The sequence below is a fragment of the Opisthocomus hoazin genome, chromosome 12 (genome assembly GCF_030867145.1).
Source record: "Opisthocomus hoazin isolate bOpiHoa1 chromosome 12, bOpiHoa1.hap1, whole genome shotgun sequence".
In the NCBI taxonomy this organism is placed as follows: domain Eukaryota; kingdom Metazoa; phylum Chordata; class Aves; order Opisthocomiformes; family Opisthocomidae; genus Opisthocomus; species Opisthocomus hoazin.
The window spans coordinates 2,928,870-2,945,191 of record NC_134425.1 but is presented as its reverse complement, the minus strand read 5'-3'; the positions used below and the strand labels follow the sequence as shown (position 1 = coordinate 2,945,191).

At 69.1% G+C, this 16,322-nt stretch overlaps 3 protein-coding genes across 5 annotated transcripts; 1 reads left to right on the top strand and 2 right to left on the bottom strand.

Moving 5' to 3' along the window:
* Positions 1 to 787: 787 nt before the first annotated feature.
* Positions 788 to 7,717, bottom strand: SNTB2 (syntrophin beta 2). 2 transcript variants are annotated; one of them, XM_075433347.1, is made up of 7 exons: positions 7,263 to 7,717; positions 3,966 to 4,176; positions 3,414 to 3,624; positions 2,082 to 2,224; positions 1,735 to 1,931; positions 1,472 to 1,653; positions 788 to 973 (listed from the first exon to the last, which is right to left on the bottom strand). In XM_075433347.1, exons 1-7 carry the CDS (start codon positions 7,687 to 7,689, stop codon positions 881 to 883), a joined length of 1,464 nt encoding a protein of 487 aa, XP_075289462.1. In that variant the 5' UTR covers positions 7,690 to 7,717; the 3' UTR covers positions 788 to 880. The 2 variants fall into 2 exon arrangements, with proteins under 2 accessions (XP_075289462.1, XP_075289461.1); XM_075433346.1 differs by lacking the exon at positions 7,263 to 7,717 and having other exon boundaries at positions 3,966 to 4,747.
* A 359-nt stretch (positions 7,718 to 8,076) lies between these two features.
* On the bottom strand, positions 8,077 to 13,929 carry UTP4 (UTP4 small subunit processome component). The gene is made up of 16 exons (XM_075433337.1): positions 13,716 to 13,929; positions 13,438 to 13,632; positions 13,115 to 13,199; positions 12,921 to 13,010; positions 12,545 to 12,753; positions 12,224 to 12,395; positions 12,052 to 12,143; positions 11,620 to 11,716; positions 11,174 to 11,238; positions 10,895 to 11,017; positions 10,586 to 10,745; positions 10,186 to 10,292; positions 9,892 to 9,987; positions 9,485 to 9,670; positions 9,241 to 9,351; positions 8,077 to 8,278 (listed from the first exon to the last, which is right to left on the bottom strand). Exons 1-16 carry the CDS (start codon positions 13,872 to 13,874, stop codon positions 8,162 to 8,164), a joined length of 2,064 nt encoding a protein of 687 aa, XP_075289452.1. The 5' UTR covers positions 13,875 to 13,929; the 3' UTR covers positions 8,077 to 8,161.
* A 31-nt stretch (positions 13,930 to 13,960) lies between these two features.
* Positions 13,961 to 16,021, top strand: CHTF8 (chromosome transmission fidelity factor 8). Of its 2 annotated transcripts, none has more exons than XM_075433358.1 (4): positions 13,961 to 14,036; positions 14,740 to 14,771; positions 14,861 to 14,978; positions 15,064 to 16,021. In XM_075433358.1, exons 2-4 carry the CDS (start codon positions 14,749 to 14,751, stop codon positions 15,295 to 15,297), a joined length of 375 nt encoding a protein of 124 aa, XP_075289473.1. In that variant the 5' UTR covers positions 13,961 to 14,036; positions 14,740 to 14,748; the 3' UTR covers positions 15,298 to 16,021. The 2 variants fall into 2 exon arrangements, with proteins under 2 accessions (XP_075289473.1, XP_075289474.1); XM_075433359.1 differs by having other exon boundaries at positions 13,980 to 14,018.
* The last annotated feature ends 301 nt before the right edge of the window (positions 16,022 to 16,322 follow it).

Genomic DNA, 16,322 nt, shown 5'->3' with positions numbered 1-16,322 from the left:
TGGTGGGGGGGTGTCCCACTCCGTCGTCCCCCCCAGACTCCCCCCAGCACCCCGGGGTGCCGGAATTGCCCCCCCCCGCGGGGGGGGGGGGGGGGGGGGGGAGTACAAAAAGCGAAAGTGCATCAATCTACACGCCCTGCCCCAAAAACCTGTGAGCCCCTCAGCGGGGGGAGGGGCGCGGACCCCCCCCCAGCTCCCGGGCACCTGGGGGGGGGTGGCAGCAGCCCCGGGGGGGGGTCCCAGGCACCCCCAGCCCCTCTGCCAGGCCAGCAGCCCCAGCATTTTGGGGGGGGGGGCTCACTGGTTTGCCCTGCCCCAGGCCTGAGGGGGGGGGCTCGGGGGTCGGGGGGGGCAGGGTCTGCCACGGGGACGAGCACCCCAGGGCTAGGGCAGCCCCCTTTGTACCCCGAGTAAGTCAAGCGTGTGACCCCCCCACCCCGAGCGGGGCAAGGCGACCCCATGCTGCAGCAATGGGGGGGGGACTCCAACGCGACCCTCAAGGCACGGAGGGGGCTGCCTCCCCTCTCTCCCGCAGACACGGGGGGGGGGAGCACCGGGGGTCCCCCATGCACGGGGGGGGTGGGGGGGGGCCGGGCTCGCCCCGCTCCAAGGCACAGGCGGTGAGATCAGCGATGGCTTCGGGCCCGGGGGGGAGGGGGATTAAAGCTGGTGTCTGTGCCCCGGGGGGGGGGGGCCGGGACTCCCGGGGGGGGTCCAGTACCCCCAGGGTGGAGCAGGAGAGGCTCAGGCCCCCCCCGGGCAGCCCCCCCCTGTGGTTATCGGCCCCAGCAAGGCACTGGTAGGGCAGGAGGGGCAGGAGGGGGGGTCCCTCCACTGTCCCCAGCTGGTTTGGTGGGGGGGGGCGCTGGGTGGGGGGCTCCTACACCAGCAGCCCCATGCGGGTGACTTTGGCCGAGAGGAAGGTGTGCAGGATGAAGACGATGGGCTTGGGGCAGGAGTGCAGGTCCAGTGCCTGGGGGGGGGGGGGGGATGGAGAGCAGCGTCAACCCCCCCCCCCCCCAGCACCCCAAACTCCTCTGGGGGGGGGAAATGGGGGGGGGGGCAGTGGAGGCTCCCACCCTGCGGTACCCAGTGGGTCCAGGTGGGGATGGGGGGAAGCAGGAGCCACCCTGAGGAAGACCCCACCCCCCCCGAGCACCCCAAACCCCTCTGGGGGGGAGAATGCGGGGGGGGGGCAGTGGAGGCTCCCGCCCCGCGGTACCCAGTGGGTCCAGGTGGGATGGGGAGAAGCAGGAGCCACCCTGAGGAAGACACCCCCCCCCCCCCCCCCGAGCACCCCAAACCCCTCTGGGGGGGAGAAATGCGGGGGGGGGGCAGTGGAGGCTCCCGCCCCGCGGTACCCAGTGGGTCGAGGTGGGGATGGGGAGAAGCAGGAGCCACCCTGAGGAAGACCCCCCCCCCACCCCCCAAAATGAGGGGGGTGAGCCCAGCTGCCCCCCCCCCTCCTCACCAGCTCCCCCTCGGGGCCTCCGAAATCCAGGTAGAGGGTCCTGACGCCGTCGTCCGCCGACATCTTCAGCCGCTCGTAGGGGTAACGGAAGAGGACGCTGCCGCCGGGCTCGTCGCGGCAGACGGTGAAGCCGCCCTCGTAATGGACGCAGAGCTGGACCTCCTGCCCACCCAGCGTGCACCCTGCGGGCACGGGCACGGCTCGGACCCCCACCCTGCCCACCAGCACCCCTGATGGGTGTCGTCCCCCCCAACGGCACTCACCCACCGACACCTCCTTGAGCAGCTCGGCGGCGGCGTGGCAGCCCTGCACCAGGACGCGCGTCCAGGAGGAGAGGTCGCGGTGGGTCTCGGCGCGGAAGACGTGCATCTCCACGCCCTGGCGGGACCCCGTCCGCGTGGCGAAGGTCAGCTCCGAGCCCAGGGCGGGCGACCGGCGGCCCGAGCCCGAGTGGACCAGTCTGGAGGGGATGGTGGGGAGACACAAGGTGGAGTTGGGGGGGGGGGGCAGAGACCACGACGGCGGCACCGGACGCAGAGCCAAGGCGCGAGCGGAGGAGCTGGACGTGGCAGAGGGGCCGCATCCAGCCCCCCACCCACCCCAAGCCCACCTGGTAGCCACCAGCGGGTAGCTGTGGCAGGGGGAGGCCCAGGCGTCCCGGGTCCAGGGCATGCCGTCGTACAGCAGCAGGTCCTTCTCCGTCACCGCCATCAGGACCGGCCGCCATTGCTGCCGCCCTCCGTCCAGGCGCGTCTGGAAGAGACGGTGAGGGGCACTGGGGGGTGGGGGGATGCAGGCACCCCGCTCCCTGCCCACCTGACCCTGAGCCAGCAGCTCCACGTTGCTGGGCTCTGGGCAGCAGCCATGGAAAAGCCACCTGAGATGCTGCCAGGAGTGACCATCCCACGAGCAGCCCACCCGGAACCCCCCCGCTTCTGGGGCTGAGCTCATCGCAGCGCCCAGGCAGGCTGCGGCTCCGGGGGACCGCGGAAAAGCGAGGGGGGTGATGAGCAGCAGGACACGGAGGGGCTGGAGCGTGTCCAGAGAAGGGCAAGGAGGATGGGGAGGGGGCTGGAGAACAAGTCTGAGGGAGCTGGGGCTGCTCAGTCTGGAGAAGAGGAGGCTGAGGGGGGACCTTCTCGCTCTCTACAACGACTCGAAAAGAGGACGCAGTGAGGTGGGGGTTGGTCTCTTCTCCCACGTAACCAGTGATAGGACGAGAGGAAGAGGCCTCAAGTTGTGTTGGGGAGGTTTAGGTTGGATATTGGGAAAAATTTCTTTATGAAAGAGTGGTCAGGCATTGGACCAGGCTGCCCAGGGAAGCTGTGGAGTCCCCATCCCTGGAGGTGGTCAAAAACCGTGTAGACATGGCACTTGGGGACATGGTTTAGCAGGCCTGGTGGGGTTGGGTTGGACTTGATGATCTTAGAGGTCTTTTCCAACCTTAATAATTCTACAGTCTCCAGCTGGGAATCACAGAATCCCAGCATGGCAGGGGTTGGCAGGGACCTCTGTGGGTCACCCAGCCCAACCCCCTGCCCAAGCAGGGTCACCCAGAGCAGGCTGCACAGCACCGCGGCCAGGCGGGGCTGGAATATCTCCAGAGAAGGAGACTCCACAGCCTCCCTGGGCAGCCTGGGCCAGGGCTCCGTCACCCTCAGAGGGAAGAAGTTCTTCCTCGGGTTCAGCTGGAGCTTCCTCTGCTTCAGTTTGTGCCCGTTGCCCCTTGTCCTGTCGCTGGGCACCACTGGAAAGAGTCTGGCCCCGTCCTCCTGACCCCCACCCTGCAGATATTTATCGGCATTTCTAAGGTCCCCTCTCAGCCCGGGAAATCCCAGCTGAGGGCACGGGAAGCGTTGCCTTCACCGGGGCGCAGCAGACAGGAGAGCGGCAGAGCAGAGCCCAGTGCCCAGGGCTCTCGGTCAGCCCCGGCGCCGCGTACCTGCTCGGCCAGCCAGGCGATGTGCTTCACCTCCCTGCCGCCGGCCGCGGCCGCGCCGCTGCCCAGCATGGCGTTGAGCTCGGCCAGGACCTGGGGCAGCAGGGCGGCGATGTTGGCGTGCAGGGCGGTGAACCACGAGTGCGCCGTCGCCGTGTCCTTGCAGCGCAGGATCAGGGTGTTGCGGCTGTCCGGCGAGTGCAGCTCGATCAGCCTGCGACGGGACGCGGCGCTGGGCGAGCGTGTCCACGCCCAGCCCGGTAAACTGGCCGCACTGGTTTGGGGCTCGGGCTGGTACCAGCACAGCCCCGCGCCAGCTGGCAAAGCTGGGGGGGGGGGATTTTCAGGGCCCCCCTTTCCATAAGCAGGGGAGGCTGCCAGCCCCCCCGGGAGGCTCCACCAAACCCCCTGAGCTTTCCTCAGCAGAGAAGCGGGAGGTCGTGGCACCCCCAGCCCCGTCCCGGCGGGGGTCCATGGGGAGCGGGGTTGCCCATGCCAGCGACCACCGGGCTTGGGGAGGGATTGGGGGGGTGGGTGGGCAGCCCCTGCCCTCACCTGTTCTCCAGGTCGGGCATGCTGAGGTTCCTGGCGGCGAAGCACATCTTCAGCGGGATGACCTTGCGGTCGCGGGGTCCCTGGTGCTGCGGGGAGCCCGAGTCCTCGCTGCCGCTCAGGCTGGGCGACTGCGGGGCGGCCCCCTCCCACGGCAGGTCCGACACCAGCGAGGGCTTCTTGATGTAGGGGGTCACCTCCCGCATGAACTTCACTGTGGGAGGGGGAGCGGGGGGACAGGTCGGGGCCGGGCCGGGGTCCTGCACCCCAGGGATGCCCCGACCGTGGGGGTCTCTGCCCGCCCTGGGACGGGATGGGGGGGTCTGGGGACCGGACCATGGCCCCGAGACAGAGATGTCGCAGCTACAGGACAGGCGCTGGTGGCTCATCCCCGCTGCCGGCGCGGGCGTCGGAAAGGGAAGGCGGCGCAGCACAATGGGGCCGGGCAGGAGGTCAGCCTGCAGCCCATCCTGACCCACCCCGGTCCCCGCGCCGCGAAGACGCCACCGGCCAAGTTTCCAGCACCGCAGGCTGCCAGCACGAGGAGGAGGAGGAGGAGGAGGTTTGCAGCCAGGACATCCCGGCTCCGTGCTCCTCTCCGGGCCGGGCAGGAAGGAAGGAGGCACCAGCTCCCGCTCCCCATGGACCATCCCTCCCCCAGCACCACCCAGCCCGGCCAAAGCAGAGCCCCAGCGAAGCCCCAGCACCCCGGAGCCCATCCCAGCTCCGGACGGGACGAGCGGGAGCCATGGAGCCCGGCTCTGCCAACCCCGCGGTGCCACCATCGGCTCCCCAGCGTCGACGGCCACGCCAGCCGCCACGCTCGGGGCCAGCCAACGCCTTCCAGATGTCGGGGAGCGTCGGCGGAGCCGCCTGCCAGCACGGGGAGGAGGCCGCGGGCAGGAAAGCCGTGAGCGGACGCCAACGGCAGCCGGCGCTGGACCCCTGCCCACCGCACTCCCTCCCTGGCCGACACGCACGCCGTGAGAGCCGGAGGAGCCACGGGCCCGGTAGTTTGTCCCTGGAGCAGGGACGCACCGGGAACAGCACCGTCCACACGTCCCGGGGCAGCAGGGAGCTAAAAACAAATAATTAAAAAAAATAAAGCAAATAAGCTGAGCAGCGTGGCGGGGACGTGCTGCCACGGGGCGCTTGCCCTTGCTGCGGGCAGCAAATGAGTTAATATTAGCCTCCGGCCGCGCTGATCCCGGGATTACCGCCGTCCCCGCGCACCCCTAATCCCGCTGCCCGGCCGGGCAGAGCAGGGCAGCGCCGCGGGGCTGCTCGGCAGCTGTTTGCCAGATGTGGGCAGCTGCCTCCGGCACCGACCCCGAGCCCCCGGCGGGGCTCCAGCCACCGCTGCCAGCACCGACCCCCGCCAGGGCACAGCCACCCTGTCCCCAAGGGTCACCCCAGGAGCAGCATGGGCTCGGCGGGGGCTGTTTCTGCTGGCGAGGATGGAAGCAGAGCCGGCTCCCCGCTTTCGGGGGGACGCAGCCCCCCGGCGCAGGCAGGAGCAGGGAGCGCCTCGCGCCAGCAGCGGGATGGTGGGACCTGCAGCCACCCATTCTGCTCCCGGTGAGCCGGCGGCCGGCACGCAGCCGCCCCGGTGCAGCCGCTGCCGCCTCGCCCACGCGCTCACCGCAAAGGAAATGCGGTTGCCACTCGCACCCCTCGCCCGAGCTGCCGCAGGAAGGCAGCTGCTCCAGCGGCACGACAACGCCGGGTTAGCACCGGCCTTGCCGGGGCCGAGCGTGCCGCCCGGCCGGCATCAGCTCATCCCCGGGGTAGAGCCCCTCTAACCACCGGCACCCGCACCCGGAGGGAAACGCCGAAAACGCTTCCCCGCATCTGGCTGTGGGGTGGTTCCTGCAAGCGGCCTTCCCCTTCGCCAGCGCCCGGCTGCCCACCGGCCGGCCGCTCTGCCCACAGCTCCCCGGCAGAGGCGGAAGGGCTCCCTTCCCCAGCGCGCCCCGCGCCTGCGGGCACCCCGGGACGGTGGCAGTGCCGGTGCCGGTGCTCCCACTCTCTGCCGCCAGCCTCGGCGAAGCCCCGGCACCCACCCGGGAGCCAGGGCGGTCACAGAGCTCGGTGAGGAGGGACGGGGCAGGATGGTGCAGCTGGACGGTCGCGCCACGCTGCGGGGCAGCCGTTGGGCGAGCAGCCCCGCGGCTCCGACGCCGGCGGGAAGGGAAGCGGTGGCGGCTGCGGCGCCCGCGTCCACGGTGGAAGCGAGGGACAAACGCGCCGCGCGGCCAGAGCTCCTGCGGGACGGGATCAAACAGCCGGGCGGTGCGAGGCAGCGGCGGGGAGACGGGCGAATCCGGCACGGAGCCCTGCGGGGAGTCTCGCTGCCTCTGACGGCGTCCCTGGCCCGACACGGTGGTTGAATGCCCAGCAGACGCCGTGGCTCCACGCCGCGTGGAGTCACCCGACCGACCCACCGACCGCCGGCGCAGCGTGCCGGGAGCGAGCGGCAGCGCCCAGCACCGGGGTCGGCACGGTTCAAGCCAGGCACAGGCGGCCAAGCCCGGCGCAGCGTCCACGGAGCAGCCCCACGCAGCGGAGCCTTGCCAGCACGGACCTGCGCGGGGGTCACCACGACCCACGGGGCGGGGGGCTCACGTCCTCGCAGCCACCCGGGGTGTGGCACCCCACGGCACGAGCCCCGTGCCAGGCGGGTCCTGCCCGAGCTTGTCGGGCCGTGGGACCAAGAACAGGTCGGGCGGGAGCTGGTGGCTCCGCCATGGCAGCGCCACGGAGCCCGGGGGCAGGCCCCAAACCCACCCCCCCCCCCGGGGAGCCGCAGCCCTCCCTGGGGACACGGGGGCACAGGCACCCACCCCAGGGGGCTCCGTCTATGGAGATGGGTGACACCCTGTGCTGGGGGGACACCACAGCCGGCAGGACCCCAGCTCTGTCCAGGGGGGCACGGTCAGCAGAGACGGCCTGTCCTTGTCCCCAGCTGGGAGGAGTCCCCGTCCCACCGCAAGCAGGAGCACCCTGGCCGGGGAGGGGACACCCCCGTCCCCATGCCAGGCAGGGAGACGCCAGGATCGGGGACCCAGCACCGGGGTGGGGGGTCTTGGGGGGCGTAAGGGGGGGTGTACAGGTACCGTGAGTAGTATGGGGGGGAAGGGGGTCCCGCAACCGGAAAAGGGGTCCAAGGGGGGGTGCGGAAGGCCGGTGACAGCGGCAGGGGGGTGTCGTGGGAGCCGGTAACGGGACAGGCGGAGGGGACACACCGGGGAGAGGAGGGGGTGAGCACCGAGGACCGTTTCGGGCTGGGTCAGCCGGTACCTTCGAGGATGACCTCCCTCCCGGCTCGCTTCAGCGCCTGGACAGCTTGATCGTGGGTGGCATCCCGGAGATCGACGCCGTTAACGGCGAGGATGGCGTCGCCCAACCGGAGAGCCCCGCTCCGTTCCGCCGCCAGCCCCGGGAAGATCCTCGAGATGAGCACCGGCATCCGATTCTCCCGCCCTCCCTTGATGCTGATCCCGAGCCCGCCCGCCTCCGCCTTCACCACCCTCACCCTCCTCACGCAACCGGCCGCCGCCTCCGCGCTGCCGTTAACCACGCCGTTAACCGGCGCCGCTTCCCCTCCTCCCGGTTCCGCCGTCAGACTCAGGGCTTCGCCGCTCAGCTCCGCCGCTACCCGCACCCAGCGTTCCCGCAGCAGCAGCTCCAGCAGCCCCGTTTTGCAAGCCCGGGTCCAGACGGCCATGCCGCCGCCGCCGCCGCCGTACCGGGAGAAGGGGCGGGGCCTGGGGAGTGGGAGGGGGCGTGCCCGCGGTGGCCTCGCCCCCGCCCGCATGGCGCGCTGGGGTAGGCTCTGCGCTGGGGGGGAGGCGGGGCTGGGGCGCCACGCCCCTCCGCCCGGCGCGACCAATCGCAGCGGCCGCTGCGATTGGTCGCGCCGGGCGGAGGGGCGTGGCGCCCCAGCCCCGCGCTCTATTTCCCGCCCCGCGCTTTATTTCCCGCCCCGCTCTCCCATTTCCCGGGCTCTGCCTGAAGCCCCCCTCCCCACTTTTGAGCCCCCCAAATTTTCCCCTCCTCCTACTCGTTCGAGGAGTAGAAATAAGGGGAAAGGGGAAAGGAAAACACGTGGAGCGGTAGAGAACAGCGGGGTTTTATTCCTACACGGCCCCGGGGGGAAAGCGACGCGCGAGAGTCGGCGGAGGGGACTCGTTCCGCTCTCAGGTGCCGAATTTCTTCTGTTGGACGGGGAGGGGGAGCTGGGTCTTGAAGTCCATGATGGGCCGCTCCACCATCACCAGGCAGTTCTCATCCAGCAGATCGGCGAAGAGCAGAGGCTGCGGGGCAGGGGGATGAGAATCACAGAATGGTCAGGGTTGGCAGGGCCCTCTGTGGGTCACCCAGCCCAACCCCCTGCCCAAGCAGGGTCACCCAGAGCAGGGGGCACAGCACCGCGTCCAGGCGGGGCTGGAATATCTCCAGAAAAGGAGACTCCACAGCCTCCCTGGGCAGCCTGGGCCAGGGCTCCGTCACCCTCAGAGGGAAGAAGTTCTTCCTCGGGTTCAGACAGAACTTCCTGTGCCTCAGTTTGTGCCCGTTGCCCCTTGTCCTGTCGCTGGGCTCCACTGAAAAGAGCTTGGCCCCATCCTCCTGACACCCACCCTGCAGATATTTATAAGCATTTATAAGGTCCCCTCACAGCCTTCTCTTCTTCAGACTGAACAAGCCCAGTTCCCTCAACCTCTCCTCGTAGGAGAGATGCTCCAGTCCCCTCACCATCCTTGTAGCCCTCCGCTGGACTCTCTCCAGTAGCACCTCATCTTTCTTGAGCTGGGGAGCCCAGAACTGGACACAGTACTCCAGATGAGGCCTCACCAGGGCAGAGCAGAGGGGAAGGAGAACCTCCCTCGCCCTGCTGCCCACACTCCTCTTGATGCAGCCCAGGATCCCATTGGCTTTCTTGGCAGCCAGGGCACACTGCTGGCTCATGGTCACCCTGTCGTCCACCAGGACACCGAGGTCCTTCTCCGCAGAGCTGCTCTCCAGCAGGTCTGCCCCAAGCCTGTACTGATGCATGGGGTTGTTAAATCGTTAAGGTTGGGAAAGACCTCCAAGATCAACGAGCCCAACCGTCAACCCAACACCACCATGCCTGCTAAACAACGTCCCCAAGTGCCACGCGGTGCCAGCCTCGGCCCCGCAGAGCTGCTCCAGTAACCGGGAGCAGGTTAACTGCTGGGCAGCCGGAGCCCACAAGATCGCAGCGAGCGGCTGTGCCGTGACAGGGTCCGACACCCACCTGGAACTTCTTGCAGATCTTGAAGGCGTGGAGCTGCCGCTGCCTGGCAGTCTCCGGGAGCTGCTTGAGGGTGCTCTGGTTCATCAGGAGGGTACTGTTGTCCGGCAAGGGCTGCGAGGGGAGCGTACAGCACGCGTCGGCGCCACCAGGGACCAGCGCTGCCTCAGCGCCACGCGCCCCTCCCTCCGCTCCCAGCAGGGACGGGGACAAAGCCCACCCCTCCGGCCCAGGCACGCGGGCTCACCAGGGACTTGTCGAGGACGCAGAACATGTAGATGTCGTGGAGCAGGATGTGCGAGGGGTTCTTGGGGTTGAAGGCGATGTGGGTGATGGGCGAGTCCCTCTCCAGCCAGGCCTTGTGCAGCCCGCAGTTCTGCACCGTGCGGCTCCAGGCCGTGTACTGCTTCTCGGGGATGCTGAACTCGAACAGCTGGAGAGGCAGGAGGGGGGAGACGCGGTGATGCGGGGGGTCCAAGGCTGTGCATGCTGCGTGGGGACAGCGTCCTGCCACAGACGGCGAAGGCCGGCCAGGTCCCGGTGCCGGTCCGGAGCCACGGCTCTCCTGCCGAGCGGTGCAGCCAGAAAGCCCCAAGGCCAGGCGGAGAGCCGCGGGGAAGGAGCTGTGAGAGCTGCGACCGGGAGAGCTCCTACCTGCTGGTCCGAGTAGGCGATAACGAGGTTGTTGGTGAGGGGGTGGATGGCGAGGGCCGTCACCGCGCAGCTGTACGTGGGCACCGTGCAGTGATGCTGCAAGGCAGGAGGACAGCACGCTGACAGGAGACACCGGGGCTGCCTCCGACCCTCCTCCCCTTCCCACACGCCCGCTCCCTCCCCGCGATCGCATCCACGGAGAGGTCCCAGGCACCGAGTCCACCCTCACCCGGCCCCTCAAGGCAGGAGGGCAGCGGGGTCCTTCCTGCAGCACCCTCTGGCGCCTGCCCCTACCTTCAAGCATTTCAGGTTGTAGACGTGGATCACCCAGTCCCCGCCAACTGCGGCCAGCCAGTGCCTGTCTGCGCTCACCGCCAGCAGGTAAACGGCCTCGGGGCACCCTGCAGAAACACCCTCAGCGGCTGCAGCAGGTGCACGAGGACCCCCAGTCCCAACCCCAGGGGACGTCCAGACCCACAGCCCCCCTGCCAATCTGGGTGTCCTGCTCCCCTGCCTGTGGTCTGGTGATGAGGGTGGCACAAACACGAGGCAGTGGCTGCCGGGGAGGGAAGGACCCACACCCCCCAGGGCAGGAAAGGGGGGACCCTGCACGCCCCTCTGCACCCACAGCGGGGATGGAACTCAGAGCCTCAGGGACCCCCCAGCACCCTCCCGGCTCCCCACCAGCCCGAACCTGAGGGTGGCCGAAACGTGTGCAGGTGTTTGCAGCCCCCCCGCTCCAGCAGCTGGAGGACGTGGACGGAGCCTCGAGCGGAGGCGACGAAGAGGCTGCCGGAGTCGGAGGAGAACTGCAGCTGGTAGGCCGGGAGCAGCATCTTGGGCGCTTTGGGGACCTTGAAGGGCAGGAAAGCAGCGCTGGCAGCTGCCTACCGCTGCCACCAGTGCTCCCTGTGCCACCAGTACCGGCTGTGCCAGACCCCTGGGACCCCGCAGCCACCCACCACCCTGCTCCAGCAGCGGGGCGGCCCGCCACCCTCCTCACCTTCTTGACGCTGACGCCGTCGCCCTCGTATTGCACTCGGTAGAGGTGGAAGCGGGAGGCCGTGGAGTAGGCGACCCAGCTGCCGCAGGACGAGACGCAGCTGCAGTAGATGTGCTCCGGCCCCTGGGACGGCAGCGGGGCTGAGCGGGGTCTGCCACATCCCCTGGCAGCCTGGCACACGCAGCTCAGCCACCAGAGAGAGGGAGAGCGGAGGCTGCAAAGCTCCCTCCCGCAGCGGGGCCGGCACCAGGGCAGACCCCAGCCCCGGCTCAGCCTTACCTTGCTCTTGAGCTGCAGAAGGTGCTCGGGCATGCGGCACAGCGGAAGGACCTCGCCGTCCTTTCCTGGAATGACAAGAAACCATCAGTAACGGTAGGGAAAGCGCCTGGGTCCTGTTGAGCAGCTGGGGATCCTGGGAGAGCAGCACCCGAGGGAGAGCCCAGACCCTTCCCCAACCTCCCCCAAGGCTGAACCCCCCAGGGCCCGGCCCAGCTCCGCTGCAAGCACAAGCACAGCCCCACAGCAGCCGTGCAGCCCGCGCCCAGGCACACACTGCGCTGAGAAACACAGCCCTGCCCGCGGCTGTCACGCCAGCACAAGGCTGTGGGGAGGAAGGGGCCCAGCCTAAACCACCCCCGCGGCAGGGCGGCTCATGCCCCAAATCCTGCAGGCAGCGCGAGCCCTGCCGCAGGGCCTGCACCGGAGAGCCGGGCCGTGCGACTCACCGGTCCCTTCGGTGGAGCCAAGCCTCCAGAGCTCCAGGTGCTGGGAGAACTGGAAGAGGAGCAGCCGGGCTTTCCTGGCACAGGAGACGAGGCGTCGCTGCGTGCAGAAACGGGCAGACTGTCACGAACCCGCAGCTTGGAAGCAAGGGCCGGGCCGAAGCCAAAACGCCCTGGGGTGCCAGAGAGTCAGGGGTGGGGGAGAGGGAGGGCTTGGGTCCCGTGGGATGGGAGCCCAGAGATGGAGACCCAGCAGGACCAGCCAGACGAGCTTGCCGACTTCCATCCCCTCACCCGCTCCGCGGCAGGAGCCTCCAGACGTGCCAGGGAGGGGACCCAGCGGGGCAGGGAGGGCCAGCCTCCTCCCGCAGGAAGAGCCAGCCCCGCCAGCTCACCTCACCAGGCGTGAGACCCCCGCCTCAGAGCGGCACTCACGTGGGGGAAGGTGAACTTGCGGAGCACCGCGTCGTAGCTCTTCTTCTGCACCTTCTCCATCAGCGGGCGGATCACCAGCTGGGCGTCCAGGCCTGCAAGCCAAGCGGAGGTCGGCTGAGCCGACAGCGGGGGGAGAGACCCCAGCCCTCCTCGCGACCGCGGCCAGTCCTACCCCCAGAGATGAGCGCCGTCGAGCTGTGCGCCACGGCTCGCACGTCGTGGGTGTGATGCTGGAAGGGCTTCGTCCGCACCCAGCGCTTCTCCAGGCTGCCGATCTTCACCGGCAGCAGCTGGAATTGAAAGGTGGCCCCGGTCGAGGTGCCCACGATGATGCTGTCCTCCTTCTGCCGAGGGAAATGGGGCTGGCAGACCAGGAAGAAGGAGCAGGCGCTGCCGGGAGGCAGAGCGGGACCGGCGGCCTCGCCCCCAGCCCCGCAGCCCCGAGCTGGGCAGCTCCCCAGCTGCCTGGGGGGGACTGGAGGGGCTCGCCCACCTCTGACACAGCCAGCGAGAGGACGGCTGAGGTGCTGACAGTGTGGGACTCCAGCAGCGTCCCTCGCTCCCAGTCCCAGAACTGCACCCTCCCGAAGGAGTCCGAGGTGACGACGGCGCCGCTGGAGAGGAAGGCGATGCTCCAGATGATGCACTCGCGCTTCACTTTCTGCACGTGGTAGTTCACCATGATTCTCTGGACGGTTCGGCCTGAGACAGGGGTGGGATGGTTGGGGGGGGGCAAGGGGCCCCCCAAAAGCAGGGGATGTGCTGGTGTCGACAGTCATGTCGGGATCATGGTCATGGAGCATGGATGGTCAGCAGGGGACCACCCGGGGCAGGGGACAAGCGGGGTTCACCCTCGGGAGGGGAGTTACCTGAGCAGACGTCGAACACGCGGACGATGTCGATGGAGCCGGCCGCTATGTGAGTGCCCGCCGGGTGCCAGGAGAGGCACAGGATGCGGCCTGCGGCAAAGGAAGCTCCAGATGCGACCCCGTCACCGGGACCGGAGCAGCCAGGAGGGACGGAGGGACAATGCCGCCACAGCACCGAACCCTCCCGGACTCACCTTTCCGCCGGTCCAGGTTCCGCTCAAACTGGATCCCCCCGGGCACGACTTGGAAGAGCTTCACTGAGCCGTCCTCGCAGCCAATCTGTGATGGAGGGGTCTGGGTCAGCCCGGGGTGGGGTTGGGGTCAGCCCAGGGGGGGATCGGGGTCAGCCCCGGGGGGAGGCGGGGGGGGGGGTTTCGGGCTCAGCCCCGGGCGGGGGGGTCGGGGTCAGCCGAGGTGGGAGGTCGGGGTCAGCCAGGGTGAGGTCGGGGTCAGACCCCGGGGGGAGGTCGGGGTCAGACCCCCCCCACCCCCCCATCCCGGTCCCGGTCGCACTCACCGCCAGCTGCGTGCCGCTGTCGTTGGCCGCCATGCTCCAGACGGGCCCCCCGCCGCCATCGACGGAGCGGGCCGCGCAGAGCCGGGCCAGGTCGTACTCGGTGATCTCCCCGCCGAGGCCCGCCCCGAAGAGCCGCTCCCCCCCCGCCGCCCAGCACAGCGCTTCCACCGACCGCGTCTCATGCCCGGGGATGACCTGCGGAGAGACGACCCCTCCCCCGTTCCCGTTACCCGGCGGCCGCGGCCCGGCCCGGCCCGGCCCGGCCCGGTCCCCCTCACCTTCTCCTGGTAGTAGTTGGCGGCCAAGTTGTAAACCTCGACGGCGCCGTCGGTGCGGGCCAAGGCCAGGCGCCCGCCGCGGGGCTGGCAGGCCAGGCAGCGCACGCCGGCCGGCACCAGCCCGAAGAACCGCACCCGGTGCACCTCGAACTCCCCCATCCCGCACCGGGACCCGCGCCGGGGCCCGACCCGCTCCGCCCCACGTGTGCGCGCCGCACCCGGAACCGGAAGTTGTTGACCGGAAGCGGAAGTTGTTGACCGGAAGCGCGGCGCGGCGGGATATTCGGGCGCTGGCGGGAGGAGGTTGCGGCCTGGCCGGGGGTGCGGGAGCGGAGCGGGGGGCGGGGAGCGGGGATGGGGTCGGGGGGAGCGGGCAGGGAGCGGGAGGCGGGAGAGGCTCAGCCCGACGAGCGGCCCGGCCCGGCTGCTCCGGCCCCGCCATCACCGGGGCCGCTGGAGGGCACCAGCGCCCCGCGCCACCGGGGGGGGGGGTGGGGAGGGGGTTGCGGGGCGGGCCTGGGGTCTGGGCATGGCGGGGCTGCAGGGCCGCGGGGTGGCGGGGCCGGGGGTCTGTAGGGCCCAGGTTCTGGGCATGGCGGGGTTGCAGGGCCGGGGGGAGCGGGGCTGTGGGCATGGGGGGGCTGCATGGTCTGGAGGGGTGGGATGTGGCGGTGCCAGGGGTCTGCAGGGCCCTGAGTCTGGGCATGGTGAGGCTGCAGGGTCTGGGGAGTGGGGCTCTGGGCATAGCAGGGCTGCAGGGCTAGGGGGAGCAGGGCTCTGGGCATAAGGGGGGGTGGATGGCTTGGAGGGGTGGGATGTGGCAGGGTCAGGGTCTGCAGGGCCCAGGGTCTGGGCATGGCGGGGCTGCAGGGCCCAGGGTGTCAGGGCCAGGGGGCTGCAGGGGCAGGGGCTGGCAGGGCCGGGGGCACCAGGGAAGCCTCCAGGTACCGGGGAGGGCTCCGGCCTCAGCAGGGCCTGCCCGCATTCCCCACCCTGCTGACTGTGTCCCTGCTGTGCTTTGCAGGCCCGGAGCATGGTGCAGATCGTCGTCTCCAGGTGAGGCCATGGCGGGCTCTGCTGGCCCAGAGGGCCTGATCCTGCCCCGGGCCAGAGCCGCTGGGTGCAGCCACCTCTCTCGCCCGCAGCCGGGGTGCTGGAGGCCTGGCACAGTGGGTGCTGGTGGAGCTGCAGGGCGAGGTTGAGCCCCGGCGGAGCGGCGGGCTGGCGGGGAGCCTCCTGGGAGACCTGCACTACACCCGTGAGGTGAGGCAGCCCCCGCCGCCCTACCGGGGGTCTGCCCCGGCAGCTGGGGGCCCTGCTCGCCCTCACCCCTCGCCGCTCTCTCCAGGGCGTCCCGGTGCTCATCGTGGGCCACCACATCCTCTACGGCAAGGTGGTGGAGCTGGAGAAGCCCTTCGCCGTCCTGGTGAAGCAGGGAGCCCCCGAGCCCAGCCAGGGAGCCCCCGAGCCTGGCGCCGCGGGGCCGCATGCCTGCTACGCCGTCACCGCCCTCATCAAAACCAAGCTCGTCTTCAAAACTCGCCCCAAGCCCATCATCACCAACGTGCCCAAGAAAGTGTGAGGGCTCAGGCCGGCAGCTCTGCTGCCAGGCAGTCCTGGGCACGGGGAGAGCCAGGGCCAGCCCCAGCCTCGTCCCTGTCCCGTACGAAGGACTCCCAGGGGTGCTGGGTGCTGCGCCTGGGCACCGAGAGCCCTTCCTGGGTCACTTCTCCCCGCTGTAATGACTCCATTTCTGAGAACTGTCGGTTTCTGTGGCACGAACCCGGCTGCCGTCCCAGGCAAGATGGGTTCTGGTGGGCAGGGAACCTCCTCCGAGCCCAGCGCTGCCCTCAGCACCTGGATTTGGCAGCGGTCGGCACGCTGCCAGCTCTGCCTGCCCTCCCACCTGCAGCGGTGCCGGGGCACGGATTATTGTCCCTGCTGCCATGTCTCCCCCTCTGAAAGCACCCCTGCGGCAGCCAGGGCCGGGGCTCAGCCCCAACATCCCTTGAGTCACCTCGGGGCAGGGGGACCAGGGCCACCCCCCCCGCCTCTTCCCCACACAACCGCCCTTTCTCTGCACAAGTCTTTTATTTTGAGAAATTCGTCAGGATATAAAAAACAGACTTTGCAAAAATACGAAAAAAAACCCAAAAAAACACGCACCCCCCCACAGGTTTTAAAAAATAAATAGATTTACAAACCATCAGCAATAAGTATGAATACCAAAAAAGAGCTACAAAAAGTCTTTCTAAAAAACCTCATATTAAATTAAATACAGCAATCTAACTGCTCAGTTGTAGAAAGGCGTGGTGGGTTTTGTTTTTGTTTTTTTTCTTTTTTATTTTTGAAGCCCTGTAAAAAAAAGAAGGCCCAGGGGAAGGGGAAAGGTTGGGAACCGCCTTCCTCTGCGTGTCCAAGCCCAAAACCCAGCTTCTCCCGCTCTCTAAACGCCAGGAAGGCAGCGGGGTTGGGACGATGGGGCTGTGGGTTGGCCGGAGTGTCACCGCAGCTGCGGTGACACTCCGGCCAACCCACAGCCCCGCTTTCCCCTGTTTTTGCATTCCAGGGTCCCCCCCCTTGGCTCTTTGGCGAAGCTGAAGGGAC

Excerpts from the sequence above, each read along its gene's own strand:
- SNTB2 (XM_075433346.1), bottom strand. The coding sequence starts at position 4,747 with ATGGTGGCACCGCGGGGTTGGCAGAGCCGGGCTCCATGGCTCCCGCTC. Across the intron at positions 3,625-3,965 it reads ATGCCCGACCTGGAGAACAG|GCTGATCGAGCTGCACTCGC; the intron begins GTGAGGGCAGGG and ends GTCCCGTCGCAG. Across the intron at positions 2,225-3,413 it reads TCGCCTGGCTGGCCGAGCAG|ACGCGCCTGGACGGAGGGCG; the intron begins GTACGCGGCGCC and ends CGTCTCTTCCAG.
- UTP4 (XM_075433337.1), bottom strand. The coding sequence starts at position 13,874 with ATGGGGGAGTTCGAGGTGCACCGGGTGCGGTTCTTCGGGCTGGTGCCG. Across the intron at positions 12,396-12,544 it reads TCTCGCTGGCTGTGTCAGAG|AAGGAGGACAGCATCATCGT; the intron begins GTGGGCGAGCCC and ends TTCCCTCGGCAG. Across the intron at positions 11,018-11,173 it reads TTCTGCAGCTCAAGAGCAAG|GGGCCGGAGCACATCTACTG; the intron begins GTAAGGCTGAGC and ends CTGCCGTCCCAG.
- CHTF8 (XM_075433358.1), top strand. The coding sequence starts at position 14,749 with ATGGTGCAGATCGTCGTCTCCAG. Across the intron at positions 14,772-14,860 it reads GTGCAGATCGTCGTCTCCAG|CCGGGGTGCTGGAGGCCTGG; the intron begins GTGAGGCCATGG and ends TCTCGCCCGCAG. Across the intron at positions 14,979-15,063 it reads ACCTGCACTACACCCGTGAG|GGCGTCCCGGTGCTCATCGT; the intron begins GTGAGGCAGCCC and ends CGCTCTCTCCAG.